This window comes from Ceratotherium simum, chromosome 15 (assembly GCF_057802395.1).
Source record: "Ceratotherium simum simum isolate JZ-2026a chromosome 15, ASM5780239v1, whole genome shotgun sequence".
Lineage (NCBI taxonomy): Eukaryota > Metazoa > Chordata > Mammalia > Perissodactyla > Rhinocerotidae > Ceratotherium > Ceratotherium simum.
In genome coordinates this window covers 42,944,710-42,965,082 of record NC_141914.1, presented here as the reverse complement: position 1 = coordinate 42,965,082, position 20,373 = coordinate 42,944,710, and the positions used below count along the sequence as shown (strand labels likewise).

The window sequence follows — 20,373 nt, the reverse complement described above, 5'->3', positions numbered from 1 at the left end:
CTTCTGACTCCCTGCTGCTTGTTTTATGTGAAGCTATGAAAATCTGCCTTGACTCCCTCACAAAGATGAGAAAAGAAATATTTCCCGGAAAACTCTGTGTCACTGTGGAAGTATTTGTCTTGTTAAATTGTATGATATTATGAAATATCTCTTGTATTTTCCATATTAACTACATTTACCTTTCCTCATAATTCTATTTCTCTAACCTTCACCTCTACCTATTAATAGTCTCCTTTTCAGCTTAAATTTTAAAAAATTTAATTTATCCTATCACACACTAAAATTTGAATTTTTAAACTTCAAATTGGGAAAATTAGTGATTAGATATTTTGATATTTGGTACAGTTTCTTTATATATCTAAGATATAGAATTTAAATTCATAATTTAACAATCTAAGATCAAGTATTTATTAATCTGCACTTCATTAATGGCTCTTTTGTTTGTTTACCACATTTCTGCTACTCACACTAGATTCTTTTAACCCAGCTTAATAAAGTCGTTGTTCACATTTATTGATAAACAGAAGTCTACATTCGTATAGACATTACTGACCTAGACCTTAACTGTTTGTCATTATTTTTAAAAACCCATTAGCACAGACCCTTCCTAAGCCCATCGGTGGACCTCATATTAGGGAACCCTTGTCTTGAATAATGCATTAAATCTCTGAAACGTAGTTTCATAACACCTTTCATCGCACTGTGAATTTAATATTGAAATTGAATTGCATCCCCTACCAAAGGAATTTGAATTTTCTACATACTGGTCATGAGAACTTGATTTTCCACCCTGGAGTGAAGGTCTCTGAATGACTAAAGGAGTGAGTTAAATCTGTTTTCTCATGGGCAGCTTGTAAAGGTCAGTGAAGGACAGCACTTTGAAAGAAATGGATAATATGCATCCTTCCAGAGCTAGTGTATATTACAGCTGTCCCTTTGGACTCACTCCAACAGCTCAGTGACTCTTACAGGAAGAAAATTTTAGAGGCCCTAACTGGGGCTCAAAAAAATGGTACTGAAAGACACTTGCTTCCCATGCACATCCACTGCAGTGCAGTTTGTTTAAAACTTCTTACACCTCAAGGTCAATCGGTCTCTCAGTGCTTTTGATTTTCCTTTGTAAGGTATCTTCAGCCATCTCTTTCTTGCTATTACTATTGCTGCCTCTCTTTGTTCAGGCCTTTGTTACATTTTCTCTGGGATAATTTCAACAATTTAGTTTTCCTACTTACTCCTCTGTGCTCTAGGACTGTAGTGACCCAAAAGAAGACCCTATCCTAGAAAAGTTCACAGTCTAGCAGGAAGTCAAAGTTGGATGTAGATAATTTTAATAAGAATGTATCAAGGTACAGTTGTAGAAATCCATCGTTTTTTGTTTACTTCCTTGTTCTGGTATGAAAATTACTGTTAAAATTTACTGTCTTTGGGGGCCGGCCCGGTGGCGCAAGCGGTTAAGTGCGCGCGCTCCGCTGTGGCGGCCCGGGGTTCGCTGGTTCGGATCCCGGGCGTGCACCGACGCACTGCTTGGCAAGCCATGCTGTGGCGGCGTCCCATATAAAGTGGAGGAAGATGGGCACAGATGTTAGCCCAGGGCCATCTTCCTCAGCAAAAAAAGAGGAGGATTGGCGGATGTTAGCACAGGGCTGATCTCCTCACAAAAAAAAAAAACAAAAAAAAAATTTACTGTCTTTGGGCAGGAGGCACTGAAAGCCTTTCAGTTCATAGAAGGCCTGAGCCTGCATTTACTTCCTGCTAAAGGGTTGGGTCTGCATTAGCAGTCCAAGGGGGTAGATGGTATTGCTCAGCAGGAGTAAAGACACCTTTCAGAACAAAATCAGCAGCAGAAATGAACAGTAGAAAGTAGCCTCAGACTCTCCATTGTTGCTTGACTTTTATAGTGGAAGGTTTCTTAATTCTTTGGGCAATTCAATATTTTTAATATTTGATGTGCACTCTTTCAGCCCAAGAAGACAATGACATTTTGACAATTTGTTTTTCAATTCCTAAACTGAAAGCCTTTCCCCACTTATATTAATTAGAACAGTATTTCCAGATTTCATCATTTAAGGCAAGGGTAGTCAAACTATAGCCCAAAGAACATGACAGTAAACTATCTCGCTTGAATTATGGTTAAAGGGTTTTGGGGTAAAAAGACCTAGGGAAAATTCTAATAGCTGCAAGTGTGTGAAGAGATGGAGAGGGCAGAATGCATGGAATGAAGAAGTTGAGGGATAACTTTAGAAGTGCTCCACAAAAACTTCTGTATCAGGTAGTGAGTTCCCAACACTGAAAATATCCAATTAAGTGACTTCTGAGATACTTTCCTATTCAAGATTTTAACTTAACTGGCTTAAAATGAATGCTTTTTTTTTTTCAAAGGACTTAGTGTCTAAGATTCTGGTTGCGAAGACAGGATTGGGGATGACTTATTAGCCAATGTTCATTTAGAAAATTCTCCAGTTGATATGAAGTAATTCTGATACCTTATCAGAGGTCAGCATTCTGTAAAGAGCTAGATAGTAAATATTTTAGGTTTTGCGGGCCACATGGTCTCTATAGCACCTGCTCAACTCTGCTGTTGTACTGCGAAAGCATCATTAACAATATGTAAAGACAGTTTATTGGCTGTGTTCCAATTAAATTTTATTTACGAAAGCAAGTGGTGAGCTGGATTTGGCCTGTGGGCCATAGTTTGACTACCCTTGCCTTAAATGATGAAATGTGGAAATACCATTCTAATTAATGTAAGTGGAGAAAGGCTTTCAACTTATGAATTGAAAAACACGTCATTGTCTTCTTAGACTGAAAGAGTGCATATCAAGTATTAAAAATAAAGAATTGCCCAAAGAATTGAGAAACCTTCCACTATAAAAGTCAAGCGACAATGGAGAGTCTGAGGCTACTTTCTACTGTTCATTTCTGCTGCTGATTTTGTTCTGAAAGGTGTCTTTACTCCTGCTGAGCAATACCATCTACCCCCTTGGACTGCTAATGCAGACCCAACCCTTTAGCAGGAAGTAAATGCAGGCTCAGGCCTTCTACGAACTGAAAGGCTCTCAGTGCCTCCTGCCCAAAGACAGTAAATTTTAACAGTAATTTTCATACCAGAACAAGGGAAGTAAACAAAAATCTCCAATCAGCAAGGTTCCATATTTTGTGTTCCTAAGCTCATACAGCAGAGGTTCTCACATCATCGTTGGTTTCTTGGCCTTTAGTTTATAGACTATTATAAAATGGTGGTCAAGTGTTGTTGCTGACTAGAAATGAATAGCAGAGGAAGAGGAGGCTACTGTCATCAGGCAGACTGGCCACAGCTGAGAAGTGACCATTGACTGCTAGAAAACAAGGGGAATGGAGCATTGTAAAAAGCACCATCTCCAACCTGGGGTCATTGGTTTTAGGGCCAAAAATACCCTCAGACTCCTCAGTAATACTGAAGAGCCTTCTATATTGTGTTTTAGTATAGCACAGTAATTGGTTTTATAATGAGGACTGTAGCTCATCAAGAAAAGGGTAAATTGTGAATTTTATATACTCTTTTAAGAAACCAGGACTGCCCAATTAAAATAACTTATCATTAAATATATAAAAAATTAGGATAAGCAAAGCCAATTTACTTCCTAAGACTTCTGAATAGCTGTGATTTGTCATTAGATGAATATTTAGTCCTGGCATTCTAAACTCAAAAACCCAATAGAGTAGTTCCTTGACTCTTAAAGTGTTTTATTTTTTAGCAAATATATTTTTGTGACCTCAAACCTCTAAATTGCAGAGATTTGTATTTTAAATATTAACTTTAAAGTGATCTATTCCCCTCTGTTGCCTTTCAAATAACTTCTGTTTCTTTGTAAATAGATTATGCACTTAATTTTGGATAATTCTACCTTCTTTATCAACATTTAATTTTTTCTGTAGTGTAAAGGCACTTTTATTTAAAATGTTATGTACTCTGATTTCTTAACTTTTAGGGATTTTTCTCCAAATTCAGGGATTTGAGAAGATATAGTTTTTATACTTTGGTTACTGTTGGATTATATCCTCTATATATATATATTTGTGTGTGTGAGAAAGACCGGCCCTGAGCTAACATCTGCCAATCCTCCTCTTTTTCACTGAGGAAGACTGGCCCTGGGCTAACATCCATGCCCATCTTCCTCCACTTTATATGGGACGCTGCCACAGCATGGCTTGACAAGCGGTGCGTCGGTGCATGCCCGGGATCCGAACCGGCGAACCCCGGGCCACCGCAGCGGAGCGCGAGCACGTAACTGCTTGTGCCGCTGGGCCGGCCCCTGATTATATCCTATATTTGAAAAGCAAATTTTTTAAGAAATCTGAATTTAAAAATCATGAAAAAATGTCATCTCGTTCTTTTGCTCAAAATACTTCAGACTCTCTTTTATTTATAATGTGCTACATAAAATTCAAACTCCCTAACTTGGAGTCTGCCCACCTTTCTGGCTCCTGCCTGCCTCTCACCCTCCTTCATTATCACACACCCTACCTGTTCCCATGTACTTCAGACTCAAGTAATAAAAAATACCTTGTATTGCTGGTAACAGGCTTTGTTCTTTCATGGTTGGTCTGTGACTTTACACACATACTCGTGTGGCAGTCTAAACCGCCCTACTCATCCAGCTCTCCCATGTCCAAGCTACCCCTTCTCTGTGAAATCCCTACTACTCTATACTAGTCTACTGAAACTTTACCTCTCTGATGCCTTCCCTAACTTCTCAGGCAGTTGGAGATTTCCTGTGACTTTTCTCAAGTTTCTATTCTGTCTTATAACAGTTTTCCATTGTTAAAGTTGTTGCTGTATCTTGTCTTTCCCGGGTTAACTGTGAGTCCCTCAACAACTGAAGGGAAAGCATCTTATTTACCTTTGTTTTCATAACATATTTAACCTAGAGCCTGGCAGCAGCAGATATTTCTCCAAAAAAAAGGAATAGCAAGGGATTCCTCACACCTAAGCAGTAGATACCTGTACCATTTAAATAGGAGTATTAGGAGTCTGGAGAACTAGAAGCAACTGCAAAAGAGTCAACATCTGAGCACTCAGTACTTTCCAGAGTTTGTGAGCCTTGCGTTACCAAGGCTACCTTCAAGTTTCAGCGCTTGAAACTGGCACTACTTTATGAAGCTCCTTGTTTACTTACCTCCCTCTGTAAAAGAACCCAAACCCCTTTTCCCATCACTCTCTGGTGCCAGTCCTGGATAATTCCTAATAGCTTGAAAGGATAATATGGGTATACTTTACAGGTTTATTATTAATATTTAACATATATTGAGTGCTTACTGCGTGCCAATCTCTTTGCTTGCGTGTTTTTCGTGTATTACCTCATCTAAAACAACAATCTGATGAAGTACGTATATGTCATTATCCCAGCTTAACAAATGGGGGAAAAATGAGGTTCAGTGAGATGAATTAAACTGCTCAAGGCCACACAACTTTAAACTAAGGCAGCCAGAATTTGAATCCATTCTCTTATTCACCACCAATGAGTATTACCTGGCCATAACTGAAGCCCAAATAGCAGCATGACTGTGATAGGCACTTTGAAATCATCTAGACGTGGATTCAAAATCCATATCTAACATTTACTGCTGGCGAATAAACTTTACTTCTCTGACCTTCGGTTTCCTCATATGTAAAATAGTAGTACCTACCCCAGAAGGGTTATTGCCTGCCTAAGCGCATGATATATACTAAATAGTAAATGTTAGCTCCGTTCACCTCTTCTACACGTCTGTTCATGTGAGCTCTGAAGTAATGGTTTGTACAGAAGACAAATAAGCAAGTTAGCATCCTTTCTCTTTTGTGTAGTACTACCATAATGTCAACCAGTGCCTGCCTTCTGGGATCTCCAAGTGTTTTATGGCTATGAGTGCATTTATTCTCTTAATGAGAAGGGTTGCCTTGAGTATTTAATAGTTATTAATTGCCCATAAATATCCTATAGTAGAATAAGGATTGGCATCAGTGATCTGTCTGCTGTACTAGACTTCTCTTTTGTGAATTCTTAGGGAACATGTGAGACTCTGGGGGTTGTTATTTATTATATAAAATAGTTGCCCCCATGATTCTATAAAATAGACCTGTTAGTGCCATTCAACAAAGAAAACTGTAAACACAGCTGCTGTTTTGGTGTGGCTTGTGGTTTGGTTTTGTTTTCATTTGAACTTTTTTATGCAGGCAGATCATCATTTAAAAGTAGTCATTTGGCATTTTCCCTTGCGTTCTTTAAATTTTTGTGTGTGTTTTTAAAAGTTTAGCTCAAGTCACTTCTATAATTATGCACACAGGTTGATCCATCTGGTCTTTTTACCAGCCAATGAATTTTCTTTTAAAAGTATAGGAAATAGGATTATTGTGTTTTAAATCCTATAACTTTAGTGAGTCTCTTTTTATAAATTTGAGGAAAAATATTTTCAACTATTAAAAAATAATTTTATATACTTTATCTTCCAGTTGATTTCTATATTTCCAGAGATAGAGGGAGGGCTTGAAATTTCTGCTATTTCTACTTCTTACCTCCTTCGTATGTTATAACTCTGAAGCATACGATAAACACTTGTTTGCAACTGAGATTTGGTACAGGAGAAATGTCTGATCAAAGTAGGTAGGCCCTATTGTTTTCTGTAGGTCACACTGGCCATGAGGTGAAAGATGGATTGCAGGGGGAAAACATAGATGCAGGGAGACCATTCAGGCCTTTGCAGTGGTCCAGACAAGAAATAGTAGTGACCTGACCCAAGGTACTAAGAGTGGTAGTGAAAGAGTGTAGACAGATTCAAGAGAGAGAATTAACAAAATTTGTTGATAGATTAGATATTGACGGGTATGACATAGACGAGTCAGAGACAGCAGGTTTCTGGATGAGGTGCATCGTGCTCCTCACCTCTTTCTCATTGTGTTTGTTCAACTCCTGCTTAACCTTAAAGAATTCAGTGTATATGTTACCCCCTGTGGAAAACCTTCCCACTCCAACTTCCATTGACTTAGGTGACCACCCTTGATGCTTTCATGGCACCTGGCACTTCTCCATGAGAGCATTTTTTCTGTTTTATACCTGTGACTATAACTACCTCACATCCATCATACACATAATCTTCATACTCTTGACTTTGTCTTGTGAGGGCAAGGGCCACGTCTGTCTTATTCATCATTATATTCCCACCTAACATGGTCTTAGGAACAGCAATACATTTTTGGTGAATAAACAAAGTGTCATTTATTGCTATTGTCCACGGTGCCTGTTAGAGTAATCAAATATAGTAACTTATCTGGGCCTTTTTGATTCATTTCTCTAGCTTAACTTTCATTTCTTTTTTATTTCTTTAATATCTCTCACTTTAGCTTTTCTTATACCTTTACAGTTTTACTTACTGAATAAAAGAATATGTAAACATAAACAGCAAGAAATAAACTTGTGCTTTGTGGGTTTTGACAGTATCTTCCAAAAGAACCCCCAAGATAGTTGCCTAAAAAAATGAGGGCTTCAAATTGTAATCGTACTTAATATATTTTAAAATATCACAAGTGCTTAACATAGTTGGTTGGAACATTGTACTTACAAAGAGAGTCAATGGGTATGTAGATCAATTCATTTCAATCAGAAGTATTAGGACTGGGTTATTCGATAAAGTGGATGAATCATTGCAAATTCATCATATCTCAAGGAAAATGTATTGATAACACTTTATACTATAGTGAATATATGCATAAATTATACTTAAAAACAGAATGGTCTAAGATATCACGTAGACAGTAATCAGTACAAAAAAGGAAATTACAAAGATTGATTTAAGAAAGAAAAAAAAGACTAAGCCATGTAATTTCTCATTACCACAGGTAGGTAGGTAAGGAAAAGGATTTGACTTCTCTAGCCTTTATTCATCTTTAAAATGAGAGCAATAGACCCATGATCTAAAAGATCCTTTCCAGCCCAAATTCTGTTGCTCTATAAAATAGAAGAGAATGACAAAGATGATATGTGATGGGAATTTTGGTTTCAATACAACTTACAGTTTATTCTTAGCAAAGCCTCAGCTCAGTCTTGATAAGACCTGACTTAAAAAAAATTTTATTTGAATGGATTTTTTTTTTTTTAATTAAATGACTTTGGAATCAATTTTTTCAGCCTAATTTGGAGCAACAATCTCTTTCAAAATATTTAAGATGAATTACTATTACCTACCTTAATCAATTCAAACTCCAGAAAATGAATTTTTACGTTTAGTATTGCCATAAATGTATTCTTCTATAGTTGTTTCTCTTTTAACATGTGTTTTCTCTCTTTGGTTTAGATTTGTGCCTTGGGACAGCCACACATCTAATTCCTTAAAGTAGTTTTATGTGTAAGACTTGTAAAGGATCAGAACAATGCCTCCAAGACCATCATCAGGTGAACTGTGGGGCATCCACTTGATGCCCCCAAGAATTCTAGTAGAATGTTTACTACCAAATGGAATGATAGTGACTTTAGAATGCCTCCGTGAGGCTACATTAATAACTATAAAGCATGAACTATTTAAAGAAGCAAGAAAGTACCCTCTCCATCAACTTCTTCAAGATGAATCTTCTTACATTTTCGTAAGTGTTACCCAAGAAGCAGAAAGGGAAGAATTTTTTGATGAAACAAGACGACTTTGTGACCTTCGGCTTTTTCAACCCTTTTTAAAAGTAATTGAACCAGTAGGCAACCGTGAAGAAAAGATCCTCAATCGAGAAATTGGTATGGTACAATTTTTGACTAAATGGCATTGTCGTCCTATTCTAAATGCAAATAACTATGAAACTTAACTATTTTCTCATTACTAAAATATTTCTCTCTGCATCAATTACCTTTGTAATCTTAAATAGATTTCAAAATAAAAATCATTACAAATCTAAGTATTTTTTGACTGTGGGACCAAGGAACTATTTTTAACACTTTGGTATTCTATAAAGTTTTCTTTAAGAAGTGTCGTTTATAGAGATGACTTAGATTTGTTATATCCCAGTCCTGTTATTATTTAAAAAAATAATTAATATGGATAAAGTTTGATGCCTTTGCTCCAAATTGCTGAATATATTTTATGTATTAAAAATATTTGAGTCCTTGTCAACTCTTACTATATGTATTCATCAAAAATTTTTTAACCTAGAAAAACTTCTTTACTCTATTGTGATCTTCTGAATCTACCAAGTTCCCTATTTGTAAGAAACATGTTCATACTGTGTGTTTAATAGAATATTATATTCTGTATGTAATTTTTTTAAGGTTTTGCTATTGGCATGCCAGTGTGTGAATTTGATATGGTTAAAGATCCAGAAGTGCAGGACTTCCGAAGAAATATTCTCAATGTTTGTAAAGAAGCTGTGGATCTTAGGGATCTTAATTCACCTCATAGTAGAGCAATGTATGTCTATCCTCCAAATGTAGAGTCTTCGCCAGAACTGCCAAAGCACATATATAATAAATTAGATAAAGGTAAGAAAATTGTTAGTCTACCATAGTTGGTTGCTGTACTGAAAACTTCTGTCTCTGCCTATATTTTTGTACAGTCTTTCTATCCCAGCTAGATGATAAAGCTTCTTGAAGGCAGGGACTGCTTATACTGACAAGATATAGTTGAGTGCCAAATACACAACTTGTTGCAATCAACATTTATTGATTGAATGAATTGTGTGCATATGGTGCTGATCGCTTGGTGAATTATCTCAGAATAAAACTAAAGAACTTGGAGTTTGAAATTCACTATTACAGAATTACAGCTGATTATTTTTTTACAAATAAAAACAAGTATAAATAGAAACATTTTAGGAAATTTTGGAAAAACTTTACACATTCTTGTTATATACAAAGAAAAAATAAATATCTTCATCTTAAATGCAATAATTAAATCTGATCATAATGAGTGATAATATATAGGTTGACTTTTGACAATATATCAATTTCTAGAATTAAGTTAACATGAAAATAAATAAACTATATTGTTTTGGAAATGAAAATATCATTGCATCAGATAAATATCTGTTTTATTCAGAATAACAAAGTGAAGGTTTCAATTCAAAGTTACAGAATAGATTAACTCTTACACACTGTTAAATATAAAATTCTGTTAGTAGACAAGTTAAGACTTCTTATTACTATTTCATTCATATTATTCAAAGTAGTTTGATGCAATATAACATAAGATCTTTATTTGAAATTCTTTTCTACTCTAGCATACTTTTTAAAATGGAATGCTCTTTTCATTTTTCCCTAACATTCTTTATGAAAATTTTCCAGCACATAGAAAAGTTAAAAGAATTGTGCTGTGAACATCCAGACCACACTAACATACTTTTAATCTTTCCATTTTCATCACCTTTTTAGTTGTCCCCTGGCTTAATTAATCTTAAAAGGAAAAGATTGGAAAATTCATTTTGCCCTTCCTCCCCCGTCTTTTCTCATTCTGATTCAGCATCTTTAAGTCTCCATGATTCTTTCCCATAGTTACCAGAAACTCCTCTACTTTGGTGCTGTTGAATCTCTGGTACCATCATGAGTCACTCTTCACAGGGGTTGTATCCATGAAGCATGTCATGCAGTTTAGAATGGAAATTAGCTTGGTCTCAGGTACTTGTGACCCCCTAGTCACAGTTTTGCGTGCTTGCCATAAAACATGAGATTTGGTCATAGTCTGGCAGCCCTATCAGATTTGAAGATTTGCTATTTCTACCTGATATTTATCTATATTTAATTAGATTGATTATAAGTCATTTCTGATTATGGTTAGAGTAATAGTAGTGCATGCTTTTTGAAATTTGGCTCTTGAAAAATGAAATATATGTGGTGATTGCATCCTATATTGTTTTCCTGTTATAGGGCAAATAATAGTGGTGATTTGGGTAATAGTTTCTCCAAATAATGACAAGCAAAAGTATACTCTGAAAATCAACCATGACTGTGTGCCAGAACAAGTAATTGCTGAAGCAATCAGGAAAAAAACTCGAAGTATGTTGCTATCATCTGAACAACTGAAACTCTGTGTTTTAGAATATCAGGGCAAGTATATTTTAAAAGTGTGTGGATGTGATGAATACTTCTTAGAAAAATATCCTCTGAGTCAGTATAAGGTGAGTAAAAGTTTCAGACATATTAATTTTAAATTTAAAAAGTAATTACATTGAGGACTAGTATCTATATTTTTAGGACATACTTTCTGAAAATTAAATAATATTAGTAAATAGCATTCATAAGTTTGTTTTTTATATTATATTTAATTTGAGAGACTGATGATGAATTTAATTTGAGAGAACAGATGCTGTTCTTCCTTTAGATTTTATATAATTAATATTTAGGGACCTAATTGTACATATGCTGATAAGCTGATTAATGTTTTTGCAGTGTAACAATAGTTATATCATTGTTGAGATACAAACATTTGATATGGTGTCTGTTTAATTGTGCCATAAGGTAAGAGATAATGATGTTTCAGGTATTCTTCATGCAAAAAATGCATCATGTGCTTTTCTGGATAGTTTCAATTCTATAGTGGAAATACTTTTATTAGCCCATAGGAATTTTAAATAATATGGATCTTGCACAGATGGCTTCTCATGTGCCTTACTTTTTTAAAAGGGAGTTTTTGTATTCATTTGAATATGCAACATAAGCAATCAAGTCATCGTGCCCCTTGTCAAAAAAAAAAAGCCATGTTGGCAGTTACACTAACCCCAAAATATGGGGTATTTCATAATTTTTATTCCCTCTCAAGCAATGGTACTAGAAGGAATTAAAACAGACATTTCAAAAAATCCGTGATCTACTGTTAATTAATATGTACTGTTAATACTTCCTACTCTCTATTTCTATTCATTAAATAAATACCTAGAAGAAGCAACTATATTTGTACCAAGCATATGCCAAGTACTGATTTTACAATACCAAGCAAGACATGGTTTTGGCCTTTGGTTGCTTACAGGCTAGTGGGGTTTATGGGTAGGAAAATAGGCTATTAAAATTTGTATACAGTAGCACTTATATTAAAAATCTCTATCCTAACTACCATTTCTAAGTTGAAACCAATGCATTTTAATATATTTATAAAAATATATCTCATAATTTTATCAGTCTCCTCTCTTTGTGTTTTGTTTGTTTTGTTTTGTTTTTTAAGAAAACAAATATTTCTCAAAAATGTTGGGACAGAAAAGCAAGTGGGCAGAACCCCTTGGATTTGACATCAATCTGACTTAATAGATTGAATGACTTAAACACTGTTATTTTTCCTTTAACAAGTACAGTGTTATCATGAGTATCCTCTGATCTTTGTTTTTAATTCCCTTTTTTTCTTTGCTTCTAGTTAAAGGTAGAACTATAGTGTCAAAAGCAGACCTTATTTTTTTTTTTCTTTCATACAGTTTATATTCCAAGAGGTGCTTGATTGATCCTTTGCTATAACTAACTCCCAAATCTTCGTATTTTAAATATTATGACTATAGCAACTGCTAAGAGATGGGGTCTCTGTTTGATTGTTTTTATCACCTTTGCAAATTAGTTTGAAAATTCTCTCATCATACTCATACGTTGCTTTTAAAATGAAAAACCTTACAAGAAATGGCTTCTCCCCTGCCGCCTTAATCTCTTACAGTATATAAGAAGCTGCATAATGCTTGGGAGGATGCCCAATTTGATGTTGATGGCTAAAGAAAGCCTGTACTCGCAACTGCCAATGGACTGTTTTACAATGCCATCTTATTCGAGACGCATCTCCACAGCTACACCATATATGAATGGAGAAACATCTACAAAATCCCTTTGGGTTATAAATAGTGCACTCAGAATAAAAATTCTTTGTGCAACCTATGTGAATGTAAATATTCGAGACATTGATAAGGTAAGGTCAAGTGTTGATACTTACTATTTTGTATAAATTATTTTATATAAACCTTTTTTTATTGAACTATATAATAATTTGTTGACCTGCAGTGTGTTTTCAGATGGCTAGAAAACCACCCATCTACCTTAGCTGTTACACAGCTTACAGTCTTCTGTCTGTAATTCTAATATCCCTAATTCTAATATTCTAATAATTCTAATATCCATAATTCTAAGCTCTTAAAACCAAAAGTTTTACAGAATTTATTTGGCAGCAAAACCTGACCCGACCTGTAATAAGGTTTTTTATAGTCTTTATTTACCCCACTTAGTGTAAATATTCATGAGTTTTGTTGCAGAAATATTTATGGAGTGCTACTCTAACTGCTAAGAATATTAAGTAATATTTAGTATATGTGGCAATTTTTCTTTCTAAAATATGAAAAACTCTGAATTAACACACATACACCTAGCCTAAAGGGATTGTAGGCTTATGTTGATCTTTAATAGTCTGATGTCCCCCTGAAAGCAGCAGCGGATCTTGGTGAAGAATCTGCATCGGTGTTAACTTATTATATATGTGAAGAAAAGAAGAACGGAAAAGCTACCTCTAAAGAAAAACTTTTAATTATTCTCTCATTCATATCAGTTACGTTATTTTGATATTGTTTAATACTGGTTTTATCTAGTATGTGTGTGTGCGTGTGTATATGTATGTGTGTATATATTTATATACACATACTTTTTTTTTTTTTAGATCTACGTTCGAACAGGTATCTACCATGGAGGAGAGCCCTTATGTGATAATGTGAACACTCAAAGAGTACCTTGTTCCAATCCCAGGTAAGCAGGTATATGGATTTATGTTTCCAAAAGTCATATTAGTGTTTAGCAATGTAATCAATAAAAGTAGTATATTTTACATCATTAATTTTATACAAGTCATATAAATTACTAGACATTTACATATAGAATATAAGGACTTCCTGTCAAATGAGTATCAGTCACAGGATCACTTTATTGATTCTCTCTCAAATTTTATTGGAAGGGTTTTTCTGGTTCTCTCTTCCCATTTTATCAAGGAGAGAACAGAATATGGTTACAGTTTTGTGCCAGTGAGTCCCCACATTAGATCCATAAACCTAGCGTTTTATTCTTTTCTTATCTCCATTTTCATTTACATTAGGAAGTGAGAGTTGGCAAACAGCTGCAGAGCCAGACTACTCTGAAGCAGTTTCCCTTACATCACTCCCAAGAATAGATATTTATGACATTCAAATAAAGAGTCTCTGGGAACAAATCAATTTCTTAGGGGGAGGGGGAGTTATTGGGAGCATTTTAAATTATTACTAGCTAGATACAATGAAGAAATAAAAGGTAGTGTAATTCAACAGCTTGTCATCTTGCCATTTCTTTGCCTCTCTCTGTAGGATCATTTGGGAATAAGAGTCTAACCCTAAATATAATAGTAAAATTTTAAAGAGAATTCAAATTGGTATTAAAGATAGACTTTGTAGGCTAGCAATAGAGCTAACTAGTGAATCCTCCGGAAGAAAATTTCATAATGAATTTAGACTGAGTTCTAGGAGAGTCAGGAAATACTTCTGGTCTTGTAATTAAGTTACTTACTAGAGGTGGCTGCCCATCTAGAGCCTGGGTAAAGTTCAAAGAGATGGTGGCCTTCTCTACCAAGAGGAAGGGAAATAATAGTTCCTCACCCTACCTGAACCATTGTAGGTCAGAAAGTACATCATTCGGGTTAGAAGTTATGTTGTGGCGACAAACAACCCCAGGATCTTTTAAATTTTTGTTAGAACAACAGAAGTTTATTCCCCACTCATACTGCCTATCTGTCACAGGTTGGATGGGGTGGTTGTGCAGGGAACAGAAAAACAAAATTTGAGGAAATAATGGCCAAAAATCTTACAGATTTGGTGAAAACTATAAAACCAGCTAGGAGTTCGACAAGCCCCAAGCAAAGACCTCAAAATAATATTGGGTAGATTTATCCTAGTTGTTTCAAGTACTAAAAGTAAACTAGCTTTATAAAAGTAAGAGGTAAATTTATTTAATAATATAAGATTAAAATGGCAAAATTTTAGTAAATTAAAGTAGCTATTTAGAAAGGACTTATATTTGATTATCTTTTCAAGAATTCTCTAGTCTAAAAGGTAAAATCTCTATGGTAGTAGTATGAGGATTTAAGTAAATGTTTAACTTTTCTGTATTTACCAAAAAAAGTCATAGATAAAAGAATATGAAATTATTAGAAAGATAGAGAAGTAGATTTTAAAAATTCTTGCTGAGATAGATTTTTCTGAATCTGTGCTTTCCATAAATCTGTGCTTTCCATATGCTAGATAAATTACATACTTTATGATTTCTTCATAAGAATGTTACCAGTTACCTTCCCAACTCAGAACCAGTTTGGACTATAGGTATAAAACCATTGCATAAAAATAAAGAACTTAGTTGTGTGTGTCTGTATGTATGGACTTTTTAGAAGAAGAGAGAAAAATGCCTTATTCGGTTAGCATAGTACTGAACAACTACATTCATAGGACATAGCTCTCCTAGAAAATGTGTAGAAAACTTCCCACTAATTAGAGCTATTCTAAAGATTTAGAAGTAATAAAAAGTCCTGGGGCCGCCCGGTGGCTTAGCGGTTAAGTGCTCGCGCTCCGCTGTTGGCGGCCCAGGTTCCGACCCCGGGCGTGCACTGATGCACCGCTTCTCCGGCCATGCTGAGGCCGCGTCCCACATACAGCAACTAGAAGGATGTGCAACTATGACATACAACTATCTACTAGGGCTTTGGGGGGAAAAAAAAGGAGGAAGATTGGCAATAGATGTTAGCTCAGAGCTGGTCTTCCTCAGCAAAAGAGGAGGGTTAGCACGGATGTTAGCTCAGGGCTGATCTTCCTTACAAAAAAAAAAAGTCATAAGTACATTTAAGTAAATGTATATCTAGTCCCACAGTATTTCTTCTCCTTGCATTAATTGTTTCTTTTCTCTTTATAATTCCTTCTTGCTAAGTTCTCCCATTTTAAATGTAAGTCTTCTCTGTATAAATGGGCCATATATTTCTTTTTATCTTTGTCTATAATCAAAGATACTAGAATAAGTAGAACTTATTTTACTGGTGAAGTTTTATACCTTAATTTAGCTAATTAAAAATAGAACTTTTATACCATTTTATTGTTGTCTTGTTTTATTTATAATAAAAAAATAGAATCGAATTATGAAGAAGCCATTTGAAAAGTTTTCAAAGTTAGCATCTAGCACTTGAACTTTTACTGTGGACCAATTATTTCTCTAATTGCTTTACTTATGTTATCTCATTTAATCGTCACATCAACTTTATGAGAGTAGGAACTGTTATTAGTCCCATTTCACAGATAAGAACACAGACAAAGCAAGGGTCACATATTTAGTAAAATAGTAGAAACAAGATTCTACTCCAGGTAGTCTGACTTCTGAGTCCATACTCTTAACCATTGCTGTAATTTTTTTAAAAAAGACTATTTAGTGTACTTGGCTCTTTACAAATATATCCACCAATATAGACATAATTTCACATGTATCATCCAGTAAATTGAAGGCAATTTATCATAAAAAAATTTTTATTGTCACTTTTTGTAGCAACTTTTTATTTTTATTATGAATGTCAAGTTTTATTACCTCTTGTGAAGTAGTTATTCTGAAATTTACTTTCTCCTTACATATCCTTCATTTTATTTACATACTGACTTATGTAAATTAATGGGTTCTTCTGAATAAAACTACATCATATTTAAATGTAATTAAATATAGTTGTAATCATAATAGGAAATCTTATTTTATCTTGTTTAGTTTCCCTTTTCTATTTGCCTTTTCTATAAGCTAATTTGTTTTTAATTTTTTTTACTGAAGTACTGCACAAATGCATAAAAGTATACAAATCATAGTTGTACAGTTCAGTGAATTATCACACAGTGAATACCCATATAACCACTATGCTGGTCAAGAAATAGAACATCTACCAGCATTCCGAAAGCCCTCCCTCATGCCCCCTTCCCAATCCTGTTAACCTTCGGTCCTCCCCAAAGGTAACTACTATCCTGACTTCTAACACTATTGGATAGGTTTGACTGCTTTTGAATTTTATATAAATGGACTCAAGGAGTAGATAGTGTTTTGTGTCTAGCTTCTTTCACTCAATGTTGTGTTTGTAAGATTTCATCCATATTGTAAGTAACTGGTGTTCATTCCCATTGCTGTGTAGTATTCCATTATATGACTATACCACAGCTTATCTATTCTGCTGTTGGACGTCTGGATTATTTGCAGTTTGGGGATACTATAAATAATTCTGTTAACCTTCTGTGCACAAATGTGCACATATTTGTGGTTTTATACCTAGAGGTGGAGCTGAGTCATAGGTCAGTTTTAGTAGATTATGCTTTCCAAATTGGTTGTACAAATTACACCTCCGCTAACAGTATATGAGATTTCCTGTTACTACACATCCTTACCACCCCTTGGTATCATCAGTCTTTATAGTTTTAGCCATTCTCCTGTATAGTGATACCTCCGTGAGATTTTATTTTGCATTTTCTGGATGACAAATGATATTGACTAGTTTTTCATGTCTATTAGTCATTTGGTTATGATCTTGTGAAGTATCTGTTCCTGTCAATCTATGGCCTGGTTTTCATTTGATTTATCTTTTTCTTGATGATTTGTAGGAGACATTTATATAATCTGGATAAAGCTTCTTTTTTGTAAATTCTTTTTTCTTTAAAATTTTACGTAGATGGAATGAATGGCTGAATTACGATATATACATTCCTGATCTTCCTCGTGCTGCTCGACTTTGCCTTTCCATTTGTTCTGTTAAAGGCCGAAAGGGTGCTAAAGAGGTAAAGTGTTTCAGAAGGAACAATTATATTCATCTCTAAAAACTCCTAATTATACTGCTGATTGAATTTTTATCAAGAAAGGGATATTATTCTTTTCTTTATTTAAAAAAAATTTAATGAATAATATATCATAGAAGAATACCTTGGGAGAGCTTCTGGAATTTATTTATGATCAGTAAGTATGTCCTCAGTTCATATTGATACAGTTGATACATGCAAAGTGACTACACACAAATATCTGTTAAGTGACTCCATGCAAATATCTGTCTTGCTTGCTTTGGTTCATATTTCCTACTTATAATTAAAGAAAATACATGTAATTTCAAATAAGAAAAAGGAAAGAAAGTACTTATACTTTGAAAAAATTAATGTGGCTTGTTATAGATGTCATTATAGAGACGGTTGTTGAATTCTCCTTTCTGGGAAAGAAAAGGGTTTTGAAATGCATTTTATAATTTAATCCATAGAGTGGTGAATATTTTTATGTTCGTTTTTAAGGAACACTGTCCATTGGCCTGGGGAAATATAAACTTGTTTGATTATACAGCTACTCTAGTATCTGGAAAAATGGCTTTGAATCTTTGGCCAGTACCTCATGGTTTAGAAGATTTGCTGAACCCTATTGGTGTTACTGGGTCAAATCCAAATAAAGTAAGCTTTTTATTATCATAAGTTAGATTTTTTTTTTTATGACAGTCAAGCAAATATATATAATAACTTTTATTCCATCTCTTAGGAAACTCCATGCTTAGAGTTGGAGTTTGACTGGTTCAGCAGTGTGGTAAAGTTTCCAGATATGTCAGTGATTGAAGAGCATGCCAATTGGTCTGTATCCCGAGAAGCAGGATTTAGTTATTCCCATGCAGGACTGGTAAGGCAAATCACTGAGTTTTCTTAAGTATGAGTCATAATCAGTGGATTTGGGTATATGCTCTTTGTATGGAAAAGGTTTCATGTGTTTTAGTTACACTAGCATAGATACTGTAGGCTCTAGGACAGTATTGCAATATTATAAAATTCTCTATATGCTAATATTTTTTTTTTTTTTTTTTTTTTTTTTTTTTTGTGAGGAGGACCAGCCCTGAACTAACATCCAATGCCGATCCTCCTCTTTTTTGCTGAGGAAGACTGGCCCTGGGCTAACATCCATGCCCGTCTTCCTCCACTTTATATGGGACGCCGCCACCGCATGGCTTAACAAGCAGTGCGTCGGTGCGCACCCAGGATCCGAACCGGCGAACCCCGGGCCGCCGCAGCGGAACGTGCGCACTTAACCGCTTGCGCCACCGGGCTGGCCCCCTCTATATGCTAATATTTTTACTGCAGCTCTGCTTATTTTTAGTTTATTCAGAGCCCTAGCCTGCCTTCATCTAACAAATATTTATTGAATGCTGTCTACATATATGTATTTATTGTATGATAGGTACTAGGAAATAAAGTTGTGACCTAAAGAGACCTCCATTAAGTGTACAATCTCATGGTGAAAATAGATATTAAACTGGTAAAAGCAGAAATATAAGATTTTAGGTCATGGTAAGTGCTGTGAAGGAAAAAACAATAGTGTGCCAAGAATGACTGGCTGAGGGTTGGGGGGAAAGGCTAATATATTGGGTTCAGGAAAGACCTCTCTGAGATAGTAACCTTGAAGTTGAAACCAAAGTATAAATATATTGTTAGTTGAACTTGGAAGCAGAAGAAATAGCTTTACCACCATAGTCCAGATCCCCTAGAAAAGAGTATATATGAAATGGAGTTTAAATATTGATCTAGTTGTCTGATCATGGCCATAACTTTGGAACCACAATATAACTGGGTTCAAAGACCATTAACTCTCCCTTATTTCTCAAGGGCAAAGATGTCATTGCTAAGAGAAGAGGATATTTTGGTTCTTTGGTGTCTCTTTCCCCAATTTCCAAATTTATCACTTTTTCTTTGGCCTGGTTGTAGGTTGTAGATAGACCATCCAATGAATGTGGGGCAAGAGGTCCTGAAATATGCCCACCCCAGCAGCAGTAAGAGCAGCTCCAGGGGCAGCCTGGAAGCCTGCAGCAAGGAACTTTATTACAGCTCACTTTACAGCTGTGTTCTCAGTAAGGAGTCTACCAATCCCTTTTGTAAACTGAATAATAATAACCTTCCTGCTTATGTACTTTCAAAGATATATAGAAGATATTGTGATGAGTAAAAATTAATTTAAAACATTATCAAATTCTATCAGATACTAAAAGTACAATTAACTTTTTTTTTACAATTAACTTTTTTGACATTAAAAAGGCATTCTCTTTCTTGAAAAATGTAGCCACTGTTCTGTAAGTTTAATTCCTTGATGATGATATTGCTAATATTTATCAAGTTCTTACTGTATATCAAATGCCATACCAATCACTTTTCACATTTTCTCATTTAATCCTAAAAGCAATCTCTATGAGAGTAGGTACTTTTATGATCCCTATTTTACCAGTAGGGAAACAGGCTTAAAGAGTATAAATAACTTATCCAGTGTCACTGTTTAATAAGTATTGAGCCTGTTACTCTCTACCATTCTGTTATAACTGAATAAGAATTCCTTAATTTTGAAATTGGGATTAAAATACTGGTGCGGGGGCCGGCCCAGTGGTGTAGTGGTT

The 20,373-nt window shown here is 34.9% G+C and overlaps 1 protein-coding gene across 1 annotated transcript in view; it reads left to right on the top strand.

Moving 5' to 3' along the window:
- Positions 1-20,373, top strand: part of PIK3CA (phosphatidylinositol-4,5-bisphosphate 3-kinase catalytic subunit alpha) — a 72,307-nt gene that overhangs the window by 35,473 nt on the left and 16,461 nt on the right. Inside the window, exons 2-9 of the mRNA XM_087439985.1 lie at positions 8,308-8,735; positions 9,264-9,473; positions 10,854-11,104; positions 12,619-12,864; positions 13,603-13,688; positions 17,641-17,746; positions 18,245-18,397; positions 18,483-18,617. Coding sequence (XP_087296111.1) covers positions 8,384-8,735; positions 9,264-9,473; positions 10,854-11,104; positions 12,619-12,864; positions 13,603-13,688; positions 17,641-17,746; positions 18,245-18,397; positions 18,483-18,617 — 1,539 coding nt within the window. The 5' untranslated portion in view covers positions 8,308-8,383. The remainder of the gene's footprint in view (positions 1-8,307; positions 8,736-9,263; positions 9,474-10,853; positions 11,105-12,618; positions 12,865-13,602; positions 13,689-17,640; positions 17,747-18,244; positions 18,398-18,482; positions 18,618-20,373) is intronic.